The sequence below is a fragment of the Prionailurus bengalensis genome, chromosome B4 (genome assembly GCF_016509475.1).
Source record: "Prionailurus bengalensis isolate Pbe53 chromosome B4, Fcat_Pben_1.1_paternal_pri, whole genome shotgun sequence".
NCBI classification, from domain to species: Eukaryota; Metazoa; Chordata; class Mammalia; order Carnivora; family Felidae; genus Prionailurus; species Prionailurus bengalensis.
In genome coordinates this window covers 96961185-96982746 of record NC_057358.1, presented here as the reverse complement: position 1 = coordinate 96982746, position 21562 = coordinate 96961185, and the positions used below count along the sequence as shown (strand labels likewise).

The 21562-nt window shown below is 35.8% G+C and overlaps 1 protein-coding gene across 1 annotated transcript in view; it reads right to left on the bottom strand.

Annotated features, from left to right (window-relative positions):
- Window positions 1-21562, bottom strand: part of TRHDE (thyrotropin releasing hormone degrading enzyme) — a 390625-nt gene that overhangs the window by 7031 nt on the left and 362032 nt on the right. Inside the window, exons 16-18 of the mRNA XM_043565049.1 lie at window positions 5350-5517; window positions 4688-4828; window positions 2033-2114 (exon numbers count right to left, since the gene is read on the bottom strand). Of these exons, the coding sequence (XP_043420984.1) occupies window positions 2033-2114; window positions 4688-4828; window positions 5350-5517 (391 nt within the window). The remainder of the gene's footprint in view (window positions 1-2032; window positions 2115-4687; window positions 4829-5349; window positions 5518-21562) is intronic.

Sequence of the window (21562 nt, the reverse complement as noted above, 5' to 3'; positions counted from 1 at the left end):
GCATATGATAACATCAAATTAATATCTATTTATTTTTTATTAAATTTTTTAATGTTTTCTATGTTTGAGAGAGAGAGAGAGAGAGAGAGAGAGAGAGCGCACGCGCACATGAGTGGGGGAGGGGCAGAGAGAGAGGGAGACACAGAATCTGAAGCAGGTTCCAGGCTCTAAACTGTCAGCACAGAGCCTGATGCGGGGCTCATAATCCCAAACCATGAGATCATGACCTGAACCGAAGTCAGATGCCCAACCAACTGAGCCACCCAGGAGCCCCAAATTAATATCCATTTAAAAGATGTTTTCTCAGAGTACGTGGGTGGCTCAGTGGGTTAAGTGACTGACCCTTGATTTTTGGCTCAGGTCATGATCTTATGGTTTGTGGGTTCAAGCTTTGTGTCAGGCTCTGTGCTAACAGCATGGAGCCTGCTTGGGATTCTTTCTCTCTCTCTCTCTCTGCCCTTATCCTGCTCTCTCTCTCTCTCTCAAAATAAATAAGCTTAAAAAAAAGATATTTTTTCATGGCCTGGGTATTACTGAAGCAAGGGAAGTATGAAAGACAGTTTGAGGAAGAAGTGGGAGAGGGAACAGGTGAAAGGCTGCAAGAAAGGGGCAAAGGCAAAGACAGAGAAGACAGGAGAAGGAAGGGAGCAAAAACAGAGAAGGACTAGGGGAAGGAAAGGGTGGAAGAGATTTTTCACTTCTGTGTTCGACTTCTCAGGTTGTGAGTAAATGAATCTTTCACTCACCAATTATTGAATATAAAATCAAGGAATTAAAAGTACTTCCTTTGAATACAGAGAAAATTGTAAGCAATCATTCATTCAATCGTTCTTTCTTTCTGTTTCACATGGGTATGAAAGAAGTCCTTCCCATTTAGCTTCCTTTATTAAAAAAAAATATAGTAAAACATGTGCTACGGCTTTCAAAACCAAATCCTTTAGGGTTGGGAACACATAGCAGGGATAAAAATTGAATTTCAAATCATTACAATCAGAGACTTAGCTTAGCTCCTAGTGTTGCAGGGATCCAAGTGAGTGAATAGGGGACAATCGTACAACATTGGGCAATATTAGAAGATGTTACTGATGGTGCCAGGGTTGATGCTTCTGGGGAAATGCTGCTCGATATGATTATCTCTGGGTCATAGCCTCAGGCGTTCTGTCAGTGAGAGCTGAGGAAGCTATGATTCTCAATGCCAAATCTCAGCTATATTTTACAACAGAGTTGCACAATGGACGAAAAAGTGATAAATGGTCGAAGCCCAGCTCATCTGAATCATTTCAAAGTATCTATATTTTTTCCTCCCTCCTACATATTTATTCCTCCCCATTTTCCACCCCTCTGTGTTACAAATGTGAGTTAATGGTCAAAAAAAAAAAAAATAGCTGATTTAAATTTCCATAGAAATAAACCAGATAAAAAAGGAAGGAAACATTAGATATACTCCAAACTGGACACTAATCCTTTAAAAAATTGTTTATTTTCATCAGTGAAATTCATGTGTAATCATATCAAGCAGAATTTTAAGCTATTAATCTCAAGATATATTGTCAGACACATTCTCTGTCACACATATGAATTCATTTTATTGAACAGACTAGATAGCATGAAGCATTATTATCACATCCAGTCATCTACTTCCTGTATAGGCCTGTCCACAAAGCAGTGAGACCCAAGTTCTGTACCTTAACACCAGCCTTGATCCTTTGTATCTAAATACTGAGTCATGGTGACAGGATAGTTTTGTTATTTCTAAACCGGGTTGTTCCTCAACCGATTGGATCAAAGATTTCTGGAGTAGAGTCCCCCAGTTTGGGAAACATTACATTTAAACATTTCTCAAAGGCATTTAATGTTTAATATAATAGAAATACATTTGCAAATAATGAATTGAGTAAAGTCTTTAGCATGAATGTGTGTGTGTGTGTGTGTTTTAAAGAAATGGATATGAATCTGTTGAAAAAATAAAGTAAATGTATGCCTTCATATGTTTATAAAAGAAAAGCATTAGAACTCATATTAAAATATTTACCTCTTTGAGTTCACTTTCAGTATTAAGAAATTCTGTAACTCCACTAATGAGTTTAGAATTCATAAATAATGCCTCCCCATACCTGGAAAGATGAAAAAAAAAGGCTTTATGTTAATATAGGCAGTAGTTTAAGAAATATTACTCTAAAGATTTTTTTAGAATACTTTTCAAGGGCTCCATTTGACTAATGTTATCTTATTGCCATGAAGATCTCTAAACATTTCAAAGTCATTTCTCTGGCTAGCCAGGGAGGTGGATAGAGATATGGCTGTGGGGCACCATCAGATGCTCAATCAGATGCTCATCTGATTTGGCTCAAAGTGTTTTAGAGAGGTCCAGATTGTAGTAAACAAAAACAAAAACAAAAAAAGAACTTAAAATTAGATTTAGTAATTATTATTATATTTTCAATCTAAGGACTAAGGAAGAAATTTTTTAAAACTTTCAACTTAAAGTAACCTAGTTTACTATAAGGAAACAAAAATCCCAAAAAAAGGAAATGGGACTGTAAGATAAACTTGGGCATTATTAGTATGTCACACAGATCCTTTGGTCTGGTCAGTTACAACTGACATTGACATTCTCCTTTTTCATGCTTAGAAACTGAGCCAAATTTCTTTGAAATGCTCCCAAAATATTAGCATTTTTTTCATGTAGGCATTAAATTAAAATATTGAGTTGTTTATTTGGATTGCATACTCCTTGTACCACAAATATAAATTCCTGACTCTTGACCTATAGAAAGGAACAATTTGTGTCAGTGTGTTGGAAGGGTTTCTCATTTTACTGATCTCTATTGTTCTAAGGATACCTATCACAGGTTATCTTTTAGGACTTGTTAAAATGACAATATCTTAAGCCTAATTGTTACAGATGGCAAGGAAAAGTGGGGAGTATATGTAGTTTTCCAAGTGTCTGGCTTGATTAATTGGTGGATTATTTACTGAGGAAATGAAGACAGGAGGAAAATGATGGGTTTAGCTTTGCAGGTACACCTCAGCAGCAGGTCCAAACAGACAACTGTCTTATCATAGGGTGAAGCTTAGGTGAAATGTCTCCATAAGAGATATAGATTTGGGAGTGACTGAAACCATTAGAGTAGATGGCAACAAAAGCCAGGGAGAATCTTTAGCGCAGGAAATAAGGAGCATCTTGGACAGTGCCTCCATGAATTCCAGTGTTCTAGGATCGATAGAAGAGTAGGGATGAAGAAAATCCTATTTTTCAACACTTCCATATCTGTAGGTATGTTGAAATCTCAAACTTTCTATCTTTAAGTTAGAGATCAGGGACTCTCAGTGAGACAAAATAAACATATCAAGAACCAAATGTTTTTTGGTAGGGACTAAACTATACATCTACTATGCTGAACTCTGATATACAAAACCACTCCCTAAAGAAATTGTGTATTGGCAGATATTTGATACTCCTTAAAGTGAACTGCTTGTATATACTAATTTTGCTTTCTGTCTGATTATTCACTACATTATATGATGACAGCAAAGCAAGTTCTAATCTTCCAATCATTCCAATTTCTGAGCTGCAAATACAAAAAAGTCAGTGTGTCTTCTAGGAATATTAGTGCTTTCTGACAATGAAATATCCGTAGATAAAAATGTGTTTTAATAGGATACATTCATTCAAATTGAACTATTTATATAAGGGCAACTGATAAAGTTGTTTGTTAAAAACAAAGTTTACACACCAATTTTTAAGAGATAGAAAACAATAGGTCTGCTTACCGTATGAGGACATTTAAGTTTGAAAACATGTGGCATCTACATGCCCTTTAATAAATTTAATTTTAAAATGCCATACAGATTGTCAGAGTAATAAATCAACATTCATTACAATATATTTAAATACATAATGAAATATTTTCTTAAATTGAGGCTGAAGAATTCTCACCATGAAACAAGATGTCTCAGGAATGAATTCTACTGCACCTAGAACTATACAATGATTCAAATCATGGTTTCATTTCAGGTGTTTATGGTATTTATATTTAAAGGAAACTCAAACGGGGGCACCTGTCAATTAAGCTTCTGACTCTTGAATTAGGCTCAGGTCATGATCTCTCGCTTGGTGAGATTGAGGCCCACATCAGACTCTGTGCTGACGGTGTGGAGCCTCCTTAGGATTTTCTCTCTCTCTCCCTCTCTCTCTCCCCCTTCCCCACTTGTGCACACCCTCGCTTGCTCTCTCTCAAAACAAATAAACAATTAAAAAAAACTTTAAAAAAATAAAGGAAACTTAAAACAATTCTACAGCAGTAAAGTTTTCTTGTTATATAAATAATAATTGTATCTGATTTATAAATCATTTTTTCCACAACACATTCAGAATATAGAAGTTTTATGATATTTCTTCAACCTTAGACAGTTTAACAGAGTTTCCACAAAAACTGTACTGCTAAACCTTTTTAGTCCCACATTTCTATATATAATCACAGTTTTTAATCTTCAAAACATGAATAATGCTATAGAATTGTTAAAATAATTCTGAGTTTCCCAGAAGTGGCAACACCCATATTAGTTGACTATTTTAAAATCTAATTCTATTATCTAAGCCTTGGTTTTAACACAAAAAGTTGGGTCTTTATGTCTCATATATCACCTTTAATTTACTCAAGTACAAATGAACTCTTATTTCTACCTGGTATTTAATATCTTCCATTTGTCTCTAAAAAACTTCCAGGCAAGGTCTCGGCCATGTGGATTTCGAGCAACATGAATTATCACATCAATTGCATCTTGATCCAACACCACCTCAGAATTTAGTGATAGATTCAGAAGCCTTTAAAGATATAATTGTAGAAAAACTCTTAGCCCAATAACTTAAGCACTTTTATAAACCTTCAAAAAATTATATGCATTAATTTGTCATATATTTCAAAAGAATAGACCAGTGTAGACTTTACCAACACAATTTATCAACAGAACAACTTTCTGTTTATAGAAGGGGGAAAAACAAGTTCGTAATATTTTAATTAACTTGTTAATTAAATTCTGAAAAAAATCTTGCAGGTGGAAAAATCACAATTCTCTTTTAATGACCTAAACTTAGTTTAAAAAATCTTCATAGTAAACATTTCCTTTTATAATGAAACACTGTCTTACTGTTTAGGTAGAAACAGAGGTATATCTTTCAATTCAACTAGCTTTAGTCAAGTCAACATGGCAGTTTTCCTTAGCTGTAGAAAGTATATTTTAGAGTAACTACAATATATTCAAGGAAACACAATCGAGTTCACAATAGATTGGTTAATAGAGAGTACTTTTATTACACAAATAGATTTAGAAAATCAATTGACCCACCTATTTAATAAGTTCCTATCATCACTGCAAGTTAAGGCTTCCAATAATATTTTCTTCTCAGAAACTGCTGTGGTAGAGTGGAATTTCATCCAGATGAATTCCCAGACATCCTCATCTAATAGTGAGACTCCCGTACAGTAGACGATGTCTCTAACATTTAGTGGTATTCTAAAGAAGCAACCCATGGTGGTTTTCTGTTAATGAAAAGCTTCATAGCATTTAAACTAAAGACAGATGTTGCTTTACTACAGTCAATTTTTAAAAAGATGATTTTGCTAATTAGTTTCTACCTGAAAGAGAATGATATTATATAGTAACAGTATTCAAAAATATTGGCAAGTGAGTGAATAAAATAACGTACTTTATGTAATGGTAGTTTTGAATGCAATTTTTGTTTCCACTCTTGATACTATATTTAAACAAAAACCAGAACACAAATGCTTTAAAAAAACAGTGCAAAGAGGATGCTTTATATTCCCACAAACAGTAATATACTTATCAACCAATGATCGTGCTGTCATAATTGGTAGACCCAAGAATGACAAGAAAGCCCAGGTTGAAGGGACTAATTTGATTAAAACAAACACTTTGTCCTAAATTCTTAGACAAGTCTCTCTAAAATTATTTTTCTCAAAGAGCTCTTCAAGTTTTGGAATCCAGAAGACTATCAATACAGGTAGTAAACAGATATAAGTAGTAAATTTTAAGAAAGTAGAAATTTCTTTTTCCTTACATTTATAAAAGTAACTATAAAAATAGACTAAATTTTGACTTTGACTTCAAAATAAATATTGCAGTGGGAAACTGTGAGTGGATTTAATTAGTCTTGGCCATTTATAAACTGTAAATGTTCATGTTTGCTTTACCATAGCTAGTTTTTACTAAATATTGTTCTTTCAAGTCTCAGAGTATACCTCACATTTTAAAAACTGAATTTTCTGATAGATCACTCCAATATTTACAAAAAGTTAAAAATGCATTTCTGCTTTGTGTCACATTCAGTGATCTATTATTTACATTTCTCACTTATAATTTGAATGTGGCTAATAAGAAGTGTTTTCTCTGGATAGCAAGATAAAACAATCTCTTCTAAAGATTTAGGACCTTTGGTTGCCTGGGTGGCTCAGTCGGTTAAGCATCCAACTTTGGCTCAGGTCATGACCTCACAGTTTGTGAGTTCGAGCCCGATGTCAGGCTCTGTGCTGACAGCTCAGAGCCTAGAGCCTGCTTTGGTATCTGTGTCTCCTTCCCTCTCTGTTCTTTCCCTCCTCATGCTCTGCTTCTGTCCTCTTCAAAAATAAATAAATTTATTAAATTTATTTAATAAATAAATAAACATTAAAAATTTTTTAAAAAATAAATAAATATTTAGGACCTTGATGGTTAAAACACTGCTATGGTTGAAGGAGTACTTGGAAAACAGGAGGAAGTGCCTGAATGACTACCAGTAAAATAAGCTTAATCTTATTCTGTTAAGCAGCTAAGTAGGGCTCCAATCAGAATATTGAAGATTGTGTATCAGGACACCATATGTTTAGATTTGCTAGAAGTATCATACAAAATTAATTGTTCCCAGATAGCTAAAACTATATCATTCTGTCTCTTTCAACACGTAATTTGGAGTGTTTGGAGAAAAGGTATTTTAACCTAGCTGTCTGGAGATTTTTTTCTTTGTGGCATTAGAAGGCAAGCACTTTGGTTGTTTTGTTTTTAAAGAACCAAAAGGAACACAAACATCAGAAGAAACCAGCAAAGAGCTTCAGAAATCACTGCCACCGCGTGTAATCATGGTAGATACATTATACCCATCTTTACTAACTATGATAAGAACGTTAAGAAACCTAGTCTTTCTCTAAATCAACCAATAATTCTCTCGGCGCTGAACTGGCCACACTGTCACCTCTAACCTCGTTTTTAATTAATTTTTAAAACACAGTTTGATCAGTCATCTTTGAGAAATACGTTGGCAAGAGTGGATTTCCAACCGTAAGTATCCATTCTGTTAGCCAGCATTGAAGTGATACTTGTTAAAATGCAGCCTCTGGGTGACTATAAAGGCATAGGCTAGCGGGGTACTTAAGGAGCTGCTGTATGGCAATCTGGTCATACACAGAGCAAGGAGGAAAAAAAATCTTAAAAGGGCACTCAGCAATAAAGCGTTGAATATAACGACAGACAGATCACCCTGAAGGAGTCTAATGAAAGTTGTCTGTCACAAAGGAGGTCTTTAAAAGCAAAGCTGCCCAGAATAGCGGCACGTTCTGTATCTGAAGCTGCAGACGCAAACCAAGAGAAAGACCCCATAATTTGGGTTTGTTCTGCCAGAAGCTGCAGGTCAACTTTCAGGCTTGCCAGCAGCTGTCCTTCCATGCACAGCAGATGTATCAAATTTGATTACTATGAAAATGAGACACACATATGTTTACATATATAATCTAAACCCTGTTGATGGTCCATTGAAAAACAGTGCTCAGTTTCAGCTGCAAATCCCCAACCTCTCAGGAAAAAAAAATGGCTCTATTAGCAGTTGCTAGGCATATGCATTGCTTAAGGTTCACAAGGCTCCTTCCAAGAGGAAGGACAGAGCTTATTAACCACAGAATACCGCTCTGGTTTTTCCAGCATCTCTCCCCACGGCATCGGCTCCCTATCTTCCTTACCCACCCACCAGATAAGGAGTCAAGGTATAGTTCACAAGATTATTGTACTCATCACTGAAGATAAAACAAAACTGGTGAGACTTGAATTTACTTAGGACCTTGAATTTACTAAGGTTCCCAATGATTTCCATTGTTAATGAAGCCCCCTTTGTTGCTAAATTTGTAAAGATGTTCTAATAGCATTTTAGCAAAATGATTGCTCTGGGGACAGTTTAAGATCTCTTTGTATAAACCAAAGTCATTAGGAACAAATGGAGAGGCTCATTTGTTTGGAAAGCATAGGCTGAAAACCCCACAGAACCCATAGTTATGAGCAGTACAAATGAGTTTTGTGAGATCCTTCATACCAGGCTTGCAGGGAGACAGGGATCCTTTTCATGATCATGGAAATTGTCTATGAGCATGTAAATATCCCACAGTCATTTCTTTTTAACTGCTTCGTCAGAAGCAAATATTTTAATGGAATTTTATTATCTGAGAAGGAAAGCTGTGCTTGTTTTTCTGTATGTGTGGTATACATAGAGAGGAGCAGGCCTAGTCTCTCTAGCTGCCTTTGTAAGAGATGAACGGAGTAAGCCTTAGCCAGAAGTGTCTTTATCTTTTCTAGGATATAACATTGCAGAAATTATTACCTAATTAGTATAACTTACACCATATTTTTTTTCTATTCTCATTTTAAACAGGATCATGACGGAGTTCATTTGTACAGTACAAGTTTTGAAAGCATAAAAATTCTAAAAGCCTAAAAAGTATCACCTTGAATTAATCTATTTTGTATTTTGGTGATATGTTTAACCTTTTTTACTTTGCCAAAAGCAAACGCACAAAAACAAAATGCTTTGGGGTAGGAGTTAAAACAATTAAGTAGGTGGAAAAATAGAGGCATGCAACTTTTATAAGATTTTTTTTTTTTTTTACTGAGTTAAATAATGATGGTGGAATGAGACTAGTATTTTAAATCTTAGTAAATTGGAATTTTAATTATTCAATGGAAAATTGTGAAGTAGGTTGATAAATTAAGATAAATAATTAGAAAACTTTCCAAAGATTTTGCTCTAAAAGTTTTCTCTGCTACATTGTTTTTTTAAGGTAAGAAATCAGGGGCACCTGGGTGGCTCAGTAGGTTAAGCATCTATGCTTGATTTGGCTCAGGTCATGATCTCAAGGTTCCTGGGATTGAGATCCACATGGGGCTCTGCGCTGACAGTGCAAAGCCTGCTTGAGATTCTCTCTCTCCCTCTCTCTCTGCCACTCCCCAGTTTGCACTCCCGTGTGCTCTCTCTCTCTCTCAAATAAATAAACTTAAAAAAAATTAAACATCAGGACATATCTACAATAACAATAAGGGATTGGTTTAAATTAAGATATAAATAGTTACTAAGAATAATATATTATAGAGTAATATCTAATAATATGGTAAAATACATTATTTAATATAATGAAATATATTATTAAGGATGAGTATAATACATATACAATACCACAACTTTAATTTAAAAAAAAAACATAATGTGTACATTAGATTAAAAAAACTAAAAGAAAATGGGGCGCCTGGGTGGCTCAGTCGGTTGAGCGTCCAATTTCGGCTCAGGTCATGATCTCACGGCTTGTGAGTTCGAGCCCCACGTCGGGCTCTGTGCTGACAGCTCGGAGCCTGGAGTCTGCTTCAGATTCTGTGTCTCCCTCTCTTGCTGTGCCCCTCCCTCATTCATGCTCTGTCTCTCTTTCTCTCAAGAATAAATAAAATATTAAAAAAAAAAAAACTAAAAGAAAAATCAAGAGACAATATTTGCTTTTGGGTTGGGGAATTATAGATAACTAGTCTTTCTTTTCTTAATTCATATATTTCAAATTTAACCATTTAAGAAATATTACAATTACTTTGAAAATATGATAAATAAATGTGTAATTACACTTGTAAAGACACAAGTCTGTTACTATTAGAGTAAAACATATTCCAATACTGAAAAATGTTGTTGAATAATATGCAAAAACAATTCTGATAGTACAGTTAAATATCTCCCAGAGGAAATTATATTTGCCAAAGGGAAAAAAAAACATATTATTTTAAAATATAATTTTGATGCTTAATCATGATATGGGTCTATTTCTAAGCAGGTTCTCAGTAGACCTAATTGGACCAATAACTGCCTCTAGGACTGGGCAAGTCAAGGTCATTGCTTTGGGCTTCATTTTTCACCCTAATTTGATAAGGCTAAAGTACAAGAGTTCTAAAGTCCCTTCCTGCTCTGTTAGTACAAGATTCTTTTCATTAGTGATGTGGATTTAATTATTTTCAATGACAATGAAAAAAATTTCTGAAATCACTCTAAGAGCCCCTGTTTATTTCAGTGGCACCAAACATGAATATAGAGTGTGGCCTACCATTTAATTTATTTTAATTAATTTGCATTTAATTAATTCATTTGAAAAATCACTTGCCTAATCTAAAAGTTAAAAGATAGCTTTGGTTGAGGCTTCCTCACCAACATTCTGAATCTTGTTTGACCTTTTAAGTACTAGCACTTTTACTTCTTCCTGAGTAATCCCTGACTTTAAAATATCAGACTGAAAAATAACCTGCGTTTACAAAGATCTATCCTGTTCACAATAGTCCCTATTGCTTCTCTCATTCCATCTCCATTCCTTTTTCCCTTGGCTGCTCCTGAGAAAACTATCTTGAATAAAACTTAAAGCTGTTTAGAAAGTGAAAGGGCGGGCCTACGCCGGCGGACTCCATCTTGTTCTGTGTCCTTCACCTTGACCACACCTCCTCCCCTTGAGTAACACCCCCCCCCCCACCTGCCTAACAGGACTCGGACCCTTCCCCAGCCAATCGGCTGAGGCCATAGCCATTACCTCACCAACTGCCCCTAGGCCCCAATAAAACCTTTGTCCTTTTGAAACTCGCTCTCTCTCCCTGGTATCTCACCGCTGCGTCAGTACAGGTAGGGGATTGAGCTCCAGCTAGCTCGAATAAAGGCTCTTTGCTTTTGCATCGGACTCGGCTCCCTAGTGGTCTTTGGGGATCATGAATTCTGGGCATAACAGAAAGAATATGTGACTTTTTTGCACCTAAGCGTCAGTTTCCTCATTTGGAAAATGGGAAAAATAATTCTTTACAAGGTTATTACAATAATTAAATGTGATAATGTTTATCCAGTGCAGCACAGTGCCTGGTACCTATCAGGGGCTCAGTATGAGTGTTATCTAAATGCTGTGCATAGCCAAGTGCAAGGTACATAGAAAATTGTCTCAATATGAGGTAATGACATTCCCCTCATCAGTTTTATTACTGTAAGTAGTAGTACGAAGTGGCAACAAATATCTTTCTCCATCTTTCCCGAAAGAGTACAGGACTAAAATGAAAGCAGATATAAAGTTTTTAGACAACCTCTCTACAAATGAATGAGTAATTATAAAAACATGACTGACAGTACATGAAGTTTAAGGCATTACATAAAATACACTTTTATAATCCCACCTAACTTGACCGGTATACTTGTCAATCAAACGTGCCACTGATTCCATATAAACACCCTGGCAACCAGAAGCAGGATTGTTTCATAGCATCTCTTCTCTACAAGAATCCTAGCAAAGGGAGAGCAGAACCCAGGTGAAGTATGCGACCATGACGGGTGGGAAGAACACTAGGCAGCAACGCGGTTGGCCGGCACCCTTCCCACAGCAGCGAGGGTTGCTGTTTTAGGGGCTCCGCCCACTTGTGTCTGCATGGTGCAAGTTCATTCCTATTGAAACTTAGGCATAACAAAAGAAATGCTAAACCAGTATTCATGACCTTTTAGTCCTCAAAAGATAGAGTGGATAAACCTGGTGGATAATAGGCCAACCAAAGATATTTAAAATTCCTGGGTTCTGAAATGTTCAATAGCTATTTATATTTTAATTTTGCGTATTTGCAAAGAGGTATATGCTGTTCTTCCCTGAAGAAAGGAAAAATGATTGCTGAAGGGGGCTCATTTTAACTGTTAATTTCCTGAATTTATCAAAAGATTATATTTTAAGATAACAGCACTCCTTTAAAATGACTTTTATAACTAAAATAAATGTACTTTAAAAGTGACACTCACTTTACTTAAGCTGAAAAAAAAATATATAAAATTACACCTAAAATTTTTAAGTCCCATATATAAAGTAGCTCTTATTTCTACAGGGTAGGAAGGAAGAGGTTTGGTGAGGGTAAATATTTAGGCTATAAAACCACTTTTTAAAATATAATTGTTAAAGCACAAAACGTAAGAAACTAGGTGGCTCAGACAATATTACAATGAGGATAAAAAGGAGACATCAAAGAAAAGGTAGAAAGAAAAGACACAAGTGAGAAATGTACAGAAAGGCCAGAAAATTCAGCACGATGATGACAAAGACAGGCAGTGACAAAGACCTACAGAAAAGTCAATGGGAAAAAAGCAAATAATTAGAGAATTTGTGACCTGATTTGATTAAACTGTTTCTTTGGCCTGGATTTTAAACACTCTACTGAAAAGCCTAGAACACTGCTATTTAACATTTCATAACTCAGAACCTCATGACATCCAGAATCAATTATACCCATGAGAGCTCAAAAAAAATCAAACTGCTTCCTAACAAAAGTAAAAAAAAAAAAAATAAGATACCTCTGATGACTCACTCTGAAACAGTGAGCCTGCTAATATAAATAGCTCTAAGACCATAACATCATTTAAAACTTTAGAGGTACACAATTGTAGTAGAAGTGAAATGGCTGATTAATTGCCCTATTTATAGACGCTTGTGTTAAAGATGAAATAATTGGGGACGTGTGGGTGGCTCAGTCAGCTAAATGTGATTCTTGATTTCAGCTCAGGTCATGATCCCAGGGTTGTGAGATTGTGCCTGAGTAGGGCTCCCCGCTGGGTGTGGAGCCTGCTTAAGATTCTCTTTCTCTCGCTCTCTTTCTCTCTCTCCAGCTCTCTCTCTGTGTCTCTCTCTCTCTCAAAAAAAAAAAAAAAAAGAGAAGATTAATGGTTTCCTGATTATCAGGTGCCCATTATCCATGGCTTCTCAAAGAATCTGCTCTGTCTTGAGCTGTGATCTTTAAGTTTCTTTCATTCAACTATGGTCATAGCACTGTAAACCTGCTGTGATAAGAAGTCTGAATTTACATGTGTATAATCCTGTTGTCTGAATCGTGATGATTAGGAATCAGTACATTAACTAGGAAGACAGGAGATAATGATGGGAATGACACATTAGTAACATCAGCAATCCATAAGCACTGTTCTCATTCAAATCATGACCCATGTCTGAGTGTTTATAAAAACCCCACTGGATGACATTGGGCTCCACCTTGACAAATAACTCCTATTGCCTAGGAATAATTTATAGCAACATTCATTGTCTTTTGTATTCTTCATAGAAAGGTTGGAAATTACATAGATTTATTGTATCCATCAAAATACTACATCTATAAATGTGAGGGCTTGTGCAAATGTGGTTTACTTTCATTTCTAATGCACTATCAAGGTCGCTGAAGTTAACAAGGCTGATTCTCCAGCCCGGGGAAGAATCAACTATGACAATTTAGTTAATTTTTTTAGTCATAAGCACTAAGCTGTCATGGGTAGGCAGTAAGTAATGTATTTTTCTCACTAGCAACATCCCCAACTAAAAGTAGATTTTTACTTTGGTCAGAAGTAAAATTTACTATTTGTGTGTGTGTGTGTGTGTGTGTGTGCGCACTAACCAACATGTAATTCTGTAGGTTTTCAGAGGCTTAACTGGTAGACTCACTAACAACAACAACAAAAAAATGCTGTAATTTTTAAAAATACAGAAGTATTCTTATCTAGAGTATCCTAGGTACTCTAGATGTTCTTTAACTTCACTTTGACCTTTCTGTGAAAAGCAGTGAAATCCCTGGTAAACCTCATATGTGTGTGTGTGTGTAAGTGTGCGTGCACATGCGTTAAGGAATAAGGATAAATTTAATTAAATTTGATAATTAAAAATAAAAAGAATCTATTCCTGTTATATAAGGTAATAGAAAATTATTGGGAAAAAAAAAACAATAAGCTGGGTCCTGGAAGAAAGGGGAATGGCAAAAGTGAATGACAAAATTACAAAATAAGGCCAAAAGGCATATTTTGCACTGGCAGATGATAAATATAAGAAAAACATACTTTTGAAAACACACAAACTGGGGCGCTTGGGTGGCTCAGGTGGTTGTGCGTTGGACTTCGGCTCAGGTCATGATCTTGCGGTCTGTGGGTTCGAGCCCCGCGTCCGGCTCTGTGCTGCCAGCTCAGAGCCTGGAGCCTGTTTCAGATTCTGTGTCTCCCTCACTCTCTGCCCCTCCCCCACTTGCGCGTGTGCGCTCTCTCTCTCGCGCTCTCTCTCTCTCTCAAGAAATGAATAACATTAAAAACAATTTTAAAAGACACAAATCTTTTGATTTTCTGAAATAACTGAAATGTATGTATTTACATGTACATGTAACCGGCAGGTACTCTGCATACACAAGGAAGCAGCGTGTATTTTGGATGCCTGCCCTCTATATTGCAGAAAAAAATAAGTAACATTTATTTATATATGAAGATAAAATAGAAGTCACACAATTTTTTTTATATTTGAAATTTCAATTATAAGAAGAATCTCAAGTCATGAAAAAGAAAAAAGAAGAGACTCTCAAAATATTTAGAAGGGATCCTAAGAAATGAAGATGGGTTTTTTGCAGTGAATTTTAGGGATATCGCCACATAATTATTCTATTTTCATACCACTGACCATTCCCATGTATTTTACACATTTACAAAAAGAATTGGATGAAGACTGACGATAGTACTTTTGTCTGAATTTTGTGAGGAGTAAGAAGTGCCTTCTCAGTATCCCGTTCTTGATAAAAACCTGAAGGAAGAAGTTAAGGAAAGTTAAAAGTTCAACTGTGTCTCTGTGCCACTCCTTGATTTTCCATCAAAGAAAGAATAACAATGCAAAATGTTGATTACAAACCAAGTTTCAAATATGAGAGGCTGAAGATGTGTGTATGCATTTACTAGAGCTTTCATAATCCCTAACAAATTACCACCAATTTAGTGGCTTAAAACAATAGAAATGTATTCTCTCACATTTCCTATAGCCAGAAGTCTAACACCAACGTGTCAGTGGGATCGCTTTCTTCTGGAGGCTCCACAGAATCTGTTCAATACCTTCTTCTAGCTTCCTGTGCCTCCAGCAATCCTAGCCATCCCCAAGCTTGTAAATGAATTACTTCAATTTCTACCTTAGGGCTTACCCTAAGTCCATGTGATCTCATTGCAAAATCCTTAATTACATCTGCAAAGACCCTATTTCCAAATAAGGTCATATTGATAGATAGTGTTTAGGATTTAAACCTAACTTTTATTAAACTTTTAAAAATTTATTCTTGAGAGAGAGGGGGGGGGGGCAGGGAAGAGAGAGGGAGAGAGAGAATCCCAAGCAGGCTCCACACTGCCAGCACAGAGCCTGATGTGGGGCTCAAACTCATGAACTGTGAGATAGTGACCTTAGCCAAAATCAAGAGTCAGACACTTAACTAACTGAGCCATTCAGGTGCCCCTAGACACATCTTTTAGAGGTCACCCTTCAACCCATGACAGTGTGTGCATGTGCTTTTATTTTTCCTGTTATGGCCAAGAAATTACAAGTCATCAAAGTTCTTTCTCACTTTTAGATATTTTCAAATATATATCAAAGAACAATATTTAATGCTTATAAAGCATTTTTCATCAGCATTATCACAATACTAAGCATTATCACACTATCATTAGAAAGACTAACATGAATTATTTTCATTTTAATTTTGAGATAGAATGAATCATATATAGAGAATCTATCCTAAGTCTTAATCACAAGGGGAAAAAATAAAAAGGGAATATTGTTATTATTGCTGAAGTGTTTCTCAGTGTTTATATTATTTTTGGAAAATGTAGAGGAAATTTCTTCTTTATCATGGTTGGTAGCAGTTGTAATAAACCCGAACCAGAATCCATTAGCATAATCTACTCTCTGTGAGTAAGTAAAAATGTTTTGGAAGCTGCAAATATTTCTGTTGGTGCTCCAGCTCTGGCTTAGTAAATAATAATGATCACTACTGTGAGTTAATCAACTTTGCTTCCTGTGTTGTCCATGTAAATCCATACTCACTTAGCACTTGTACTGTGACAAACGGGCAGGTGGTTAAAATAGAGCCATTCTATAAGTGATCAATAAGCATATCTTTTGATAGATGGCACAAAAGTTCAATAGCGTTATGCCCGAAATTGGTATAATAGCAGGCAAACAATATGAGCATGATAGGAAGATTACTATTGGCAGAAATGGGGGGGAATACCAATCATACTGGAAAGAAAAACAGTTAAATTAAATCAAGTCACCTTCAAAAGCATGCTTTTGTAAAAATTAAAATACCTTAAAAAATACTATTGACTAATTGCCTCTATGCATGGCTACAATATATATATTTTAATATATATATGTGTATATATATATATATATATGTTAAATTTAAATGTCAGGAAAAAGCCAAAAGTGTCAGGAAAAAGAAAAGAAGCGTAAGATTGTTTCTGAATTTTATATTAGAATATAAAATCGTTAATGTATTTAGATTAGAAACTAAATATGATGATAAGAAAATGAATAGAAATACGCACTTAATGAAGTTATATTAGCTCTTGAGGCAATTAAAGTCCCTGCTACACCAAAAAGTAAATTAAAAAAATACATCTAGATTAGTTAGTCCCTCAAGTAGGTAGGTCATTTAGTCGAATATTTTTCCCGTGATGGACTGAACTCAACTAGCACGTACTGAATTCTCCAAATGGCCAGGAGAGGTGGTACTTTCAGTGTGATTCCAGAGAAACTTAGGAAAAGATAGATAATAAGGCCCTTGTTTCTATATAGGTGTAGCCACTACTTAATATATGACCTCTACTTATACAAATGACAAATCAGATAGGATTGCTGGTTATGAAGAAGATTTCTAGTTTGACAAAGGAATTCACCCTTGTATTAATTCAGATAGCAGGCACACTTCCTACATTTCATATATGATTTTTCTTCTATGTAGCTTTTCCAGAACACTTTTGTTGGTAACACACTCTAATTTTAGAAGAGAGAATTCCTAAAGTTTTGATGAAGGTGCATAATCAATTAACTGGGATTTTTGCTCTCCTCAGCAAATATAAACACAACAAACATGATTAACTGAAAAAAAAAATTGCAAGATTTCTAAGGGTGTCCTTGGGTCAGTACATACTCTGCCTAAACAGCTAAATTTTTGGAAAGTACCAAGATTTTAATCTTTAGAAACAATGTTGAAGAAGGCCATTCTCGTACACTGTGTTTTTGTTTAACAACTCTTTTCTCCCTTTGCCAGAGGAATGTGTGTTTTTCCTGTAGGCCTCAGGTCAGCTGTCACTCTGCCAGAATGTCAGTCTCACTGACAGGTCAAATTGTCCTTTTCTTATAAATCTCCCTTCTGGCTTCTCAATACAGTTAAAATCTTATAGTGTTTCTTATGACATCCGATTAGTCACACTCTACTCCACTGGGCTATAAGCTCCAGGAAGGCAGAAACCGTTTCCTTTGGTTCATCATTGGATCTCTGGGGTCTTTCAGAATGATGCCTGAGATGCTCAAGATATATGTGGTACTTGAGTCAAGTACTGTAAGAGTCTGAATTAATACTGATTAAGAATACGTATCACTATGGAAGAACTATGCTATACTACTTTATTTTAGAAATAAAGCTGAAAGTTAAAAACCAAGTCTGCTATCAACCAGATACACCGTTATCCAAATGTGGACCCAGGAACCTGGTCCTGTACCACTGCATCCATCATGATGAGTGACGTAGCATGTTAAATATGTTGTGAAGGATGGTGATGATTTTTATGGTAATTGTGAATTATTCCAGAGACTATGACCTGAGCCGAAGTTGGACGCTTAACTGACCGAGCCACCCAGGTGCCCCTGCTTTGAGTTAAATTTTAAATACACATGAGAAAATCATAAAATCTATTTTGAACTAAACTTATTTTATAAGGCAAAATAGAGTGCAAATAGTTGTATTTTTCAAGGAGAAATGAGTGAAAATAAAATTAAGAATTATACAGGTTTCTGGGGACATTTATAAGAATAAATTCTACACATATTTGAGACTACCATTTTTACATATTTGTATCTACAGATAGATCTCCATCTTTAAATAGATTGTATTTATAGTGAAAAAGATTAATAATAAATTTAAAAATATGAAAATTGGTAGAGGAAATAAAACAATTTTAGAATACACTGGAAATGTTGAGCTTCAAGGGCTGTAACTCATGTCTGGATTTTACCCAGCTGCTGTTCAATATTGTGATTTCTCAATTCTTCACCTTGAACTCTTTCCCTACGTTATATTCTCTCCCTAGACAAATTAATATATCTCTCATTCTTCCATTTCTACCCACATCCTAGTCCCATGGCCTTTAAAATGAAGTGTTCCTGTCTCTGCAGGTAAGACTTCTTAAAGAATATCTTTATTCATTATTCCTTTAAGGCTATAGGTAGTGTTACAGCAATTAAGTTCCACATTCTAAACTTTCATATAGATACTTCTCTTTTCATAAAAACCCTTCTTCCACTTTCCCTCATTTTCCAGGAGAAAGGCATATTTCTCATTCACTCATCTTGTATCTTCTGAGGATGCATTGTACTGCAATATCAAGTAAAAAGTCAAAATACTGATGTTGATATCTAGAAAATGACTTTTCAGTTTTTGTTTTAATTTGTTTCCACAAAATCTGAAGAAATGCCCTAGCAAATTGTCAGGTGATAATTTAAAAATTTTGGTGATCAATTCCTATGTAATTTTTGGCACAACACTCGGAAAGACAAAAGAAGTGTTACATTGCTATAATATAACACCTTCCATTCCTATCTATTTAGTTTTCTGTATAAAGTTTCTCGGTAATGGGGTGCCTAGGTGGCTCAGTTGGTTAAGGGTCTGACTTCGGCTCAGATCATGATCTCACAGTTCATGGGTTTGAGCCCCATGTTGGGCTCTGTGCTGACATCTCAGAGCCTGGAGCCTGTTTCGGATTCTGTCTCCCTCTCTCTCTGCCCCTCCCCCACTTGTGTGTGCGCTCTCTCTCTGTCTCTCTGTCTCAAAATAAATAAAACATATAAAAAAAAGTTTTTAAGTTTCTACTTTAACATAAAACATGGTGAAACTTTTCTTATTCTAGCAGTGAGTAATATTTGTCTGTGAATATATAAACTGGGAAATAAAAAGGCCAATCTCAAATTTTACATCTCTAACAATTTTTATTTTTATGTTAGGACATTATTTATCAAAGTTTGCCATGTGTTTATGCTGATCAATTATATACAAGTAACCATTATAATGAAAACTCAATTTAGAAAAAAAAATTAACACAGGATTTTATGACATGAAAAAACTATGTGTATGTGTGTGTCTGTATGTGTGATATGTGTTTCTTGTTGCAGAAAAGTATGATAGGGTGATCCAAAAGGATTTTCTAGCAAAAATATCCTATATTAGAATACAATTTGGTGAGAAAAGAATAATATAAAATGTGTGGCTATTAAGTAAGAACATAAATCATATTTTTAAATGGCTAATGGTAGGTATAAAATAGCTAGGGTGTTTCAACTCCATTGGATACATTTAGAGTTTTGAAAGAATTTTGTTGAAAAATGTCTATTTACACTATACTGAAAGGTAAATCCTTGCAATTACTTTCACATATGGTGGAGAGTTTTTGATGTAGACTTAAAAATGTTATCTTTGGCCATTCATATGTGTAAACGTTTGAGCTCTATTGGATTATTCTGGTGAATTGTCATGAATGCCTTCCTTTTTCCCCCTTTATATCCAAGCAATCATTAACTCCTCTCAGTTTTCCTTCCTCAGTCAAATATATCCATGTGGCTTCATTTCCACCACTAGCTCTAAGGGCTGCAAGGTTTCCCTGTCTCTCTGATCTAGTCAAATCCCCTATGACAGTCTCTCAGAACAGCACATGTTTCTTGGTTGCGCTTCTCTGAGTTTAATTTTTAGTTTTGTATGATTACTCTGAACAATCGCTGTCTCCCTCCTACACTCTCTCCCTGCCCCCACCACAAACCTTTGGGGTATGTCAGGGCATGAACCACATATTCCCAGTGCCAGGTAAGTAACGGGGCCGGCATTAGCTGAATGAAGGAACTTTGCCTTCCCACTGTCTAGCATCTAGCACAGTTCCAACACAGAGTAGCTGCTCGATAGATACTTACCGAACACATGAATAACTGAAGACATACCCTTTAAGCTTTATAATAATCAAATAACTATATACTAATAATCAAAGGAGAACCAGAATTTGACAAATCATAAGGAAGATGTATGATTTTATGTTCATGCACAGTAAGTATTAAATTTTGGACTGTTATATCTGATGTAAGCACTGATGATTTGGGGGCACTGCCCTTGCTTTAGAAACAAGGTTGAGACTTGGAGTAAACACTGACTCCTCTAAAGCCACAGCTGTCTAATGACAAACCAGGAGCAAACCGGATTCCTCACCCCTGCCCCCCACCCCCCTGCCTGAGGTTTGGGCAGCCCTGTCCTTTGCATTACTCTGTACAGACTCCCTGCTGGGTTCACCTGTCTGCAAAATGCTTGTGCTGGTAACTGAGCACTAAAATGGCAGGTCTGGCTGGTATAACTTTGGCTTATGAAAACTTATCACAGGACAGTTTATAGTAAGAAGAATACAAAAAGCATCATAAAGAACAAAGGGAATAGGACCATAATAACTTGGGAACATGGACAATAAATTAGGATCTATGTTTTTAGGGGAAGAAAACATGAAGTTTCTGAACCAGACACACAGACCGTAGCAAAAAGAGCCTTTTGTCTGTCCCCCTTTGTGTTCTCACATAAGAAAAGTGAACATTGATGGACAGAGGGAGACACAAAGAAAAGGACCTTAACTGGAGCTCTTTTCCTGTGAGATACAATGAGCTATGCCTGATGGAGGGACATGAGCAGCCAATTAAAGGGAGGGTGTACAAAGAAATATTTACCTAGAGGCCAAGCCAGGCAGTATTTCTTAAAGCAAGAGAAAAACGGCAAACGTACCCATTCTCTTAATTGAAGATCTCTATGGTAATATTTTGTTCCGTATTTTATGTTACAGGTCACATGCTTATAACCCCAAAACTTACAGAGAAGATCTGATATTGAAGCATTCTATACCACTCTATTCTATACCTATTCCTACCTTCCTCATTGAAAACTAACACCACCAGGTTAGCCACTGTGTGGCTCAGTCCGTGGTTAAGCAGCCAACTCTTGATTTCAGCTCAGGTCATGATCTCATGGTTGGTGGGATCAAGCCCCATGTCAGGTTCCATGCTGACAGTTCAGAGACCGCTTGGGATTCTTTCTCCCTGCCTCTTCCCGACTTGTGCACATGTGCATGTTGTCTCTCTCTCCCTCTCTTTCTCTCTCAAAATAAATAAACTTAAAAAAATAAATAAAA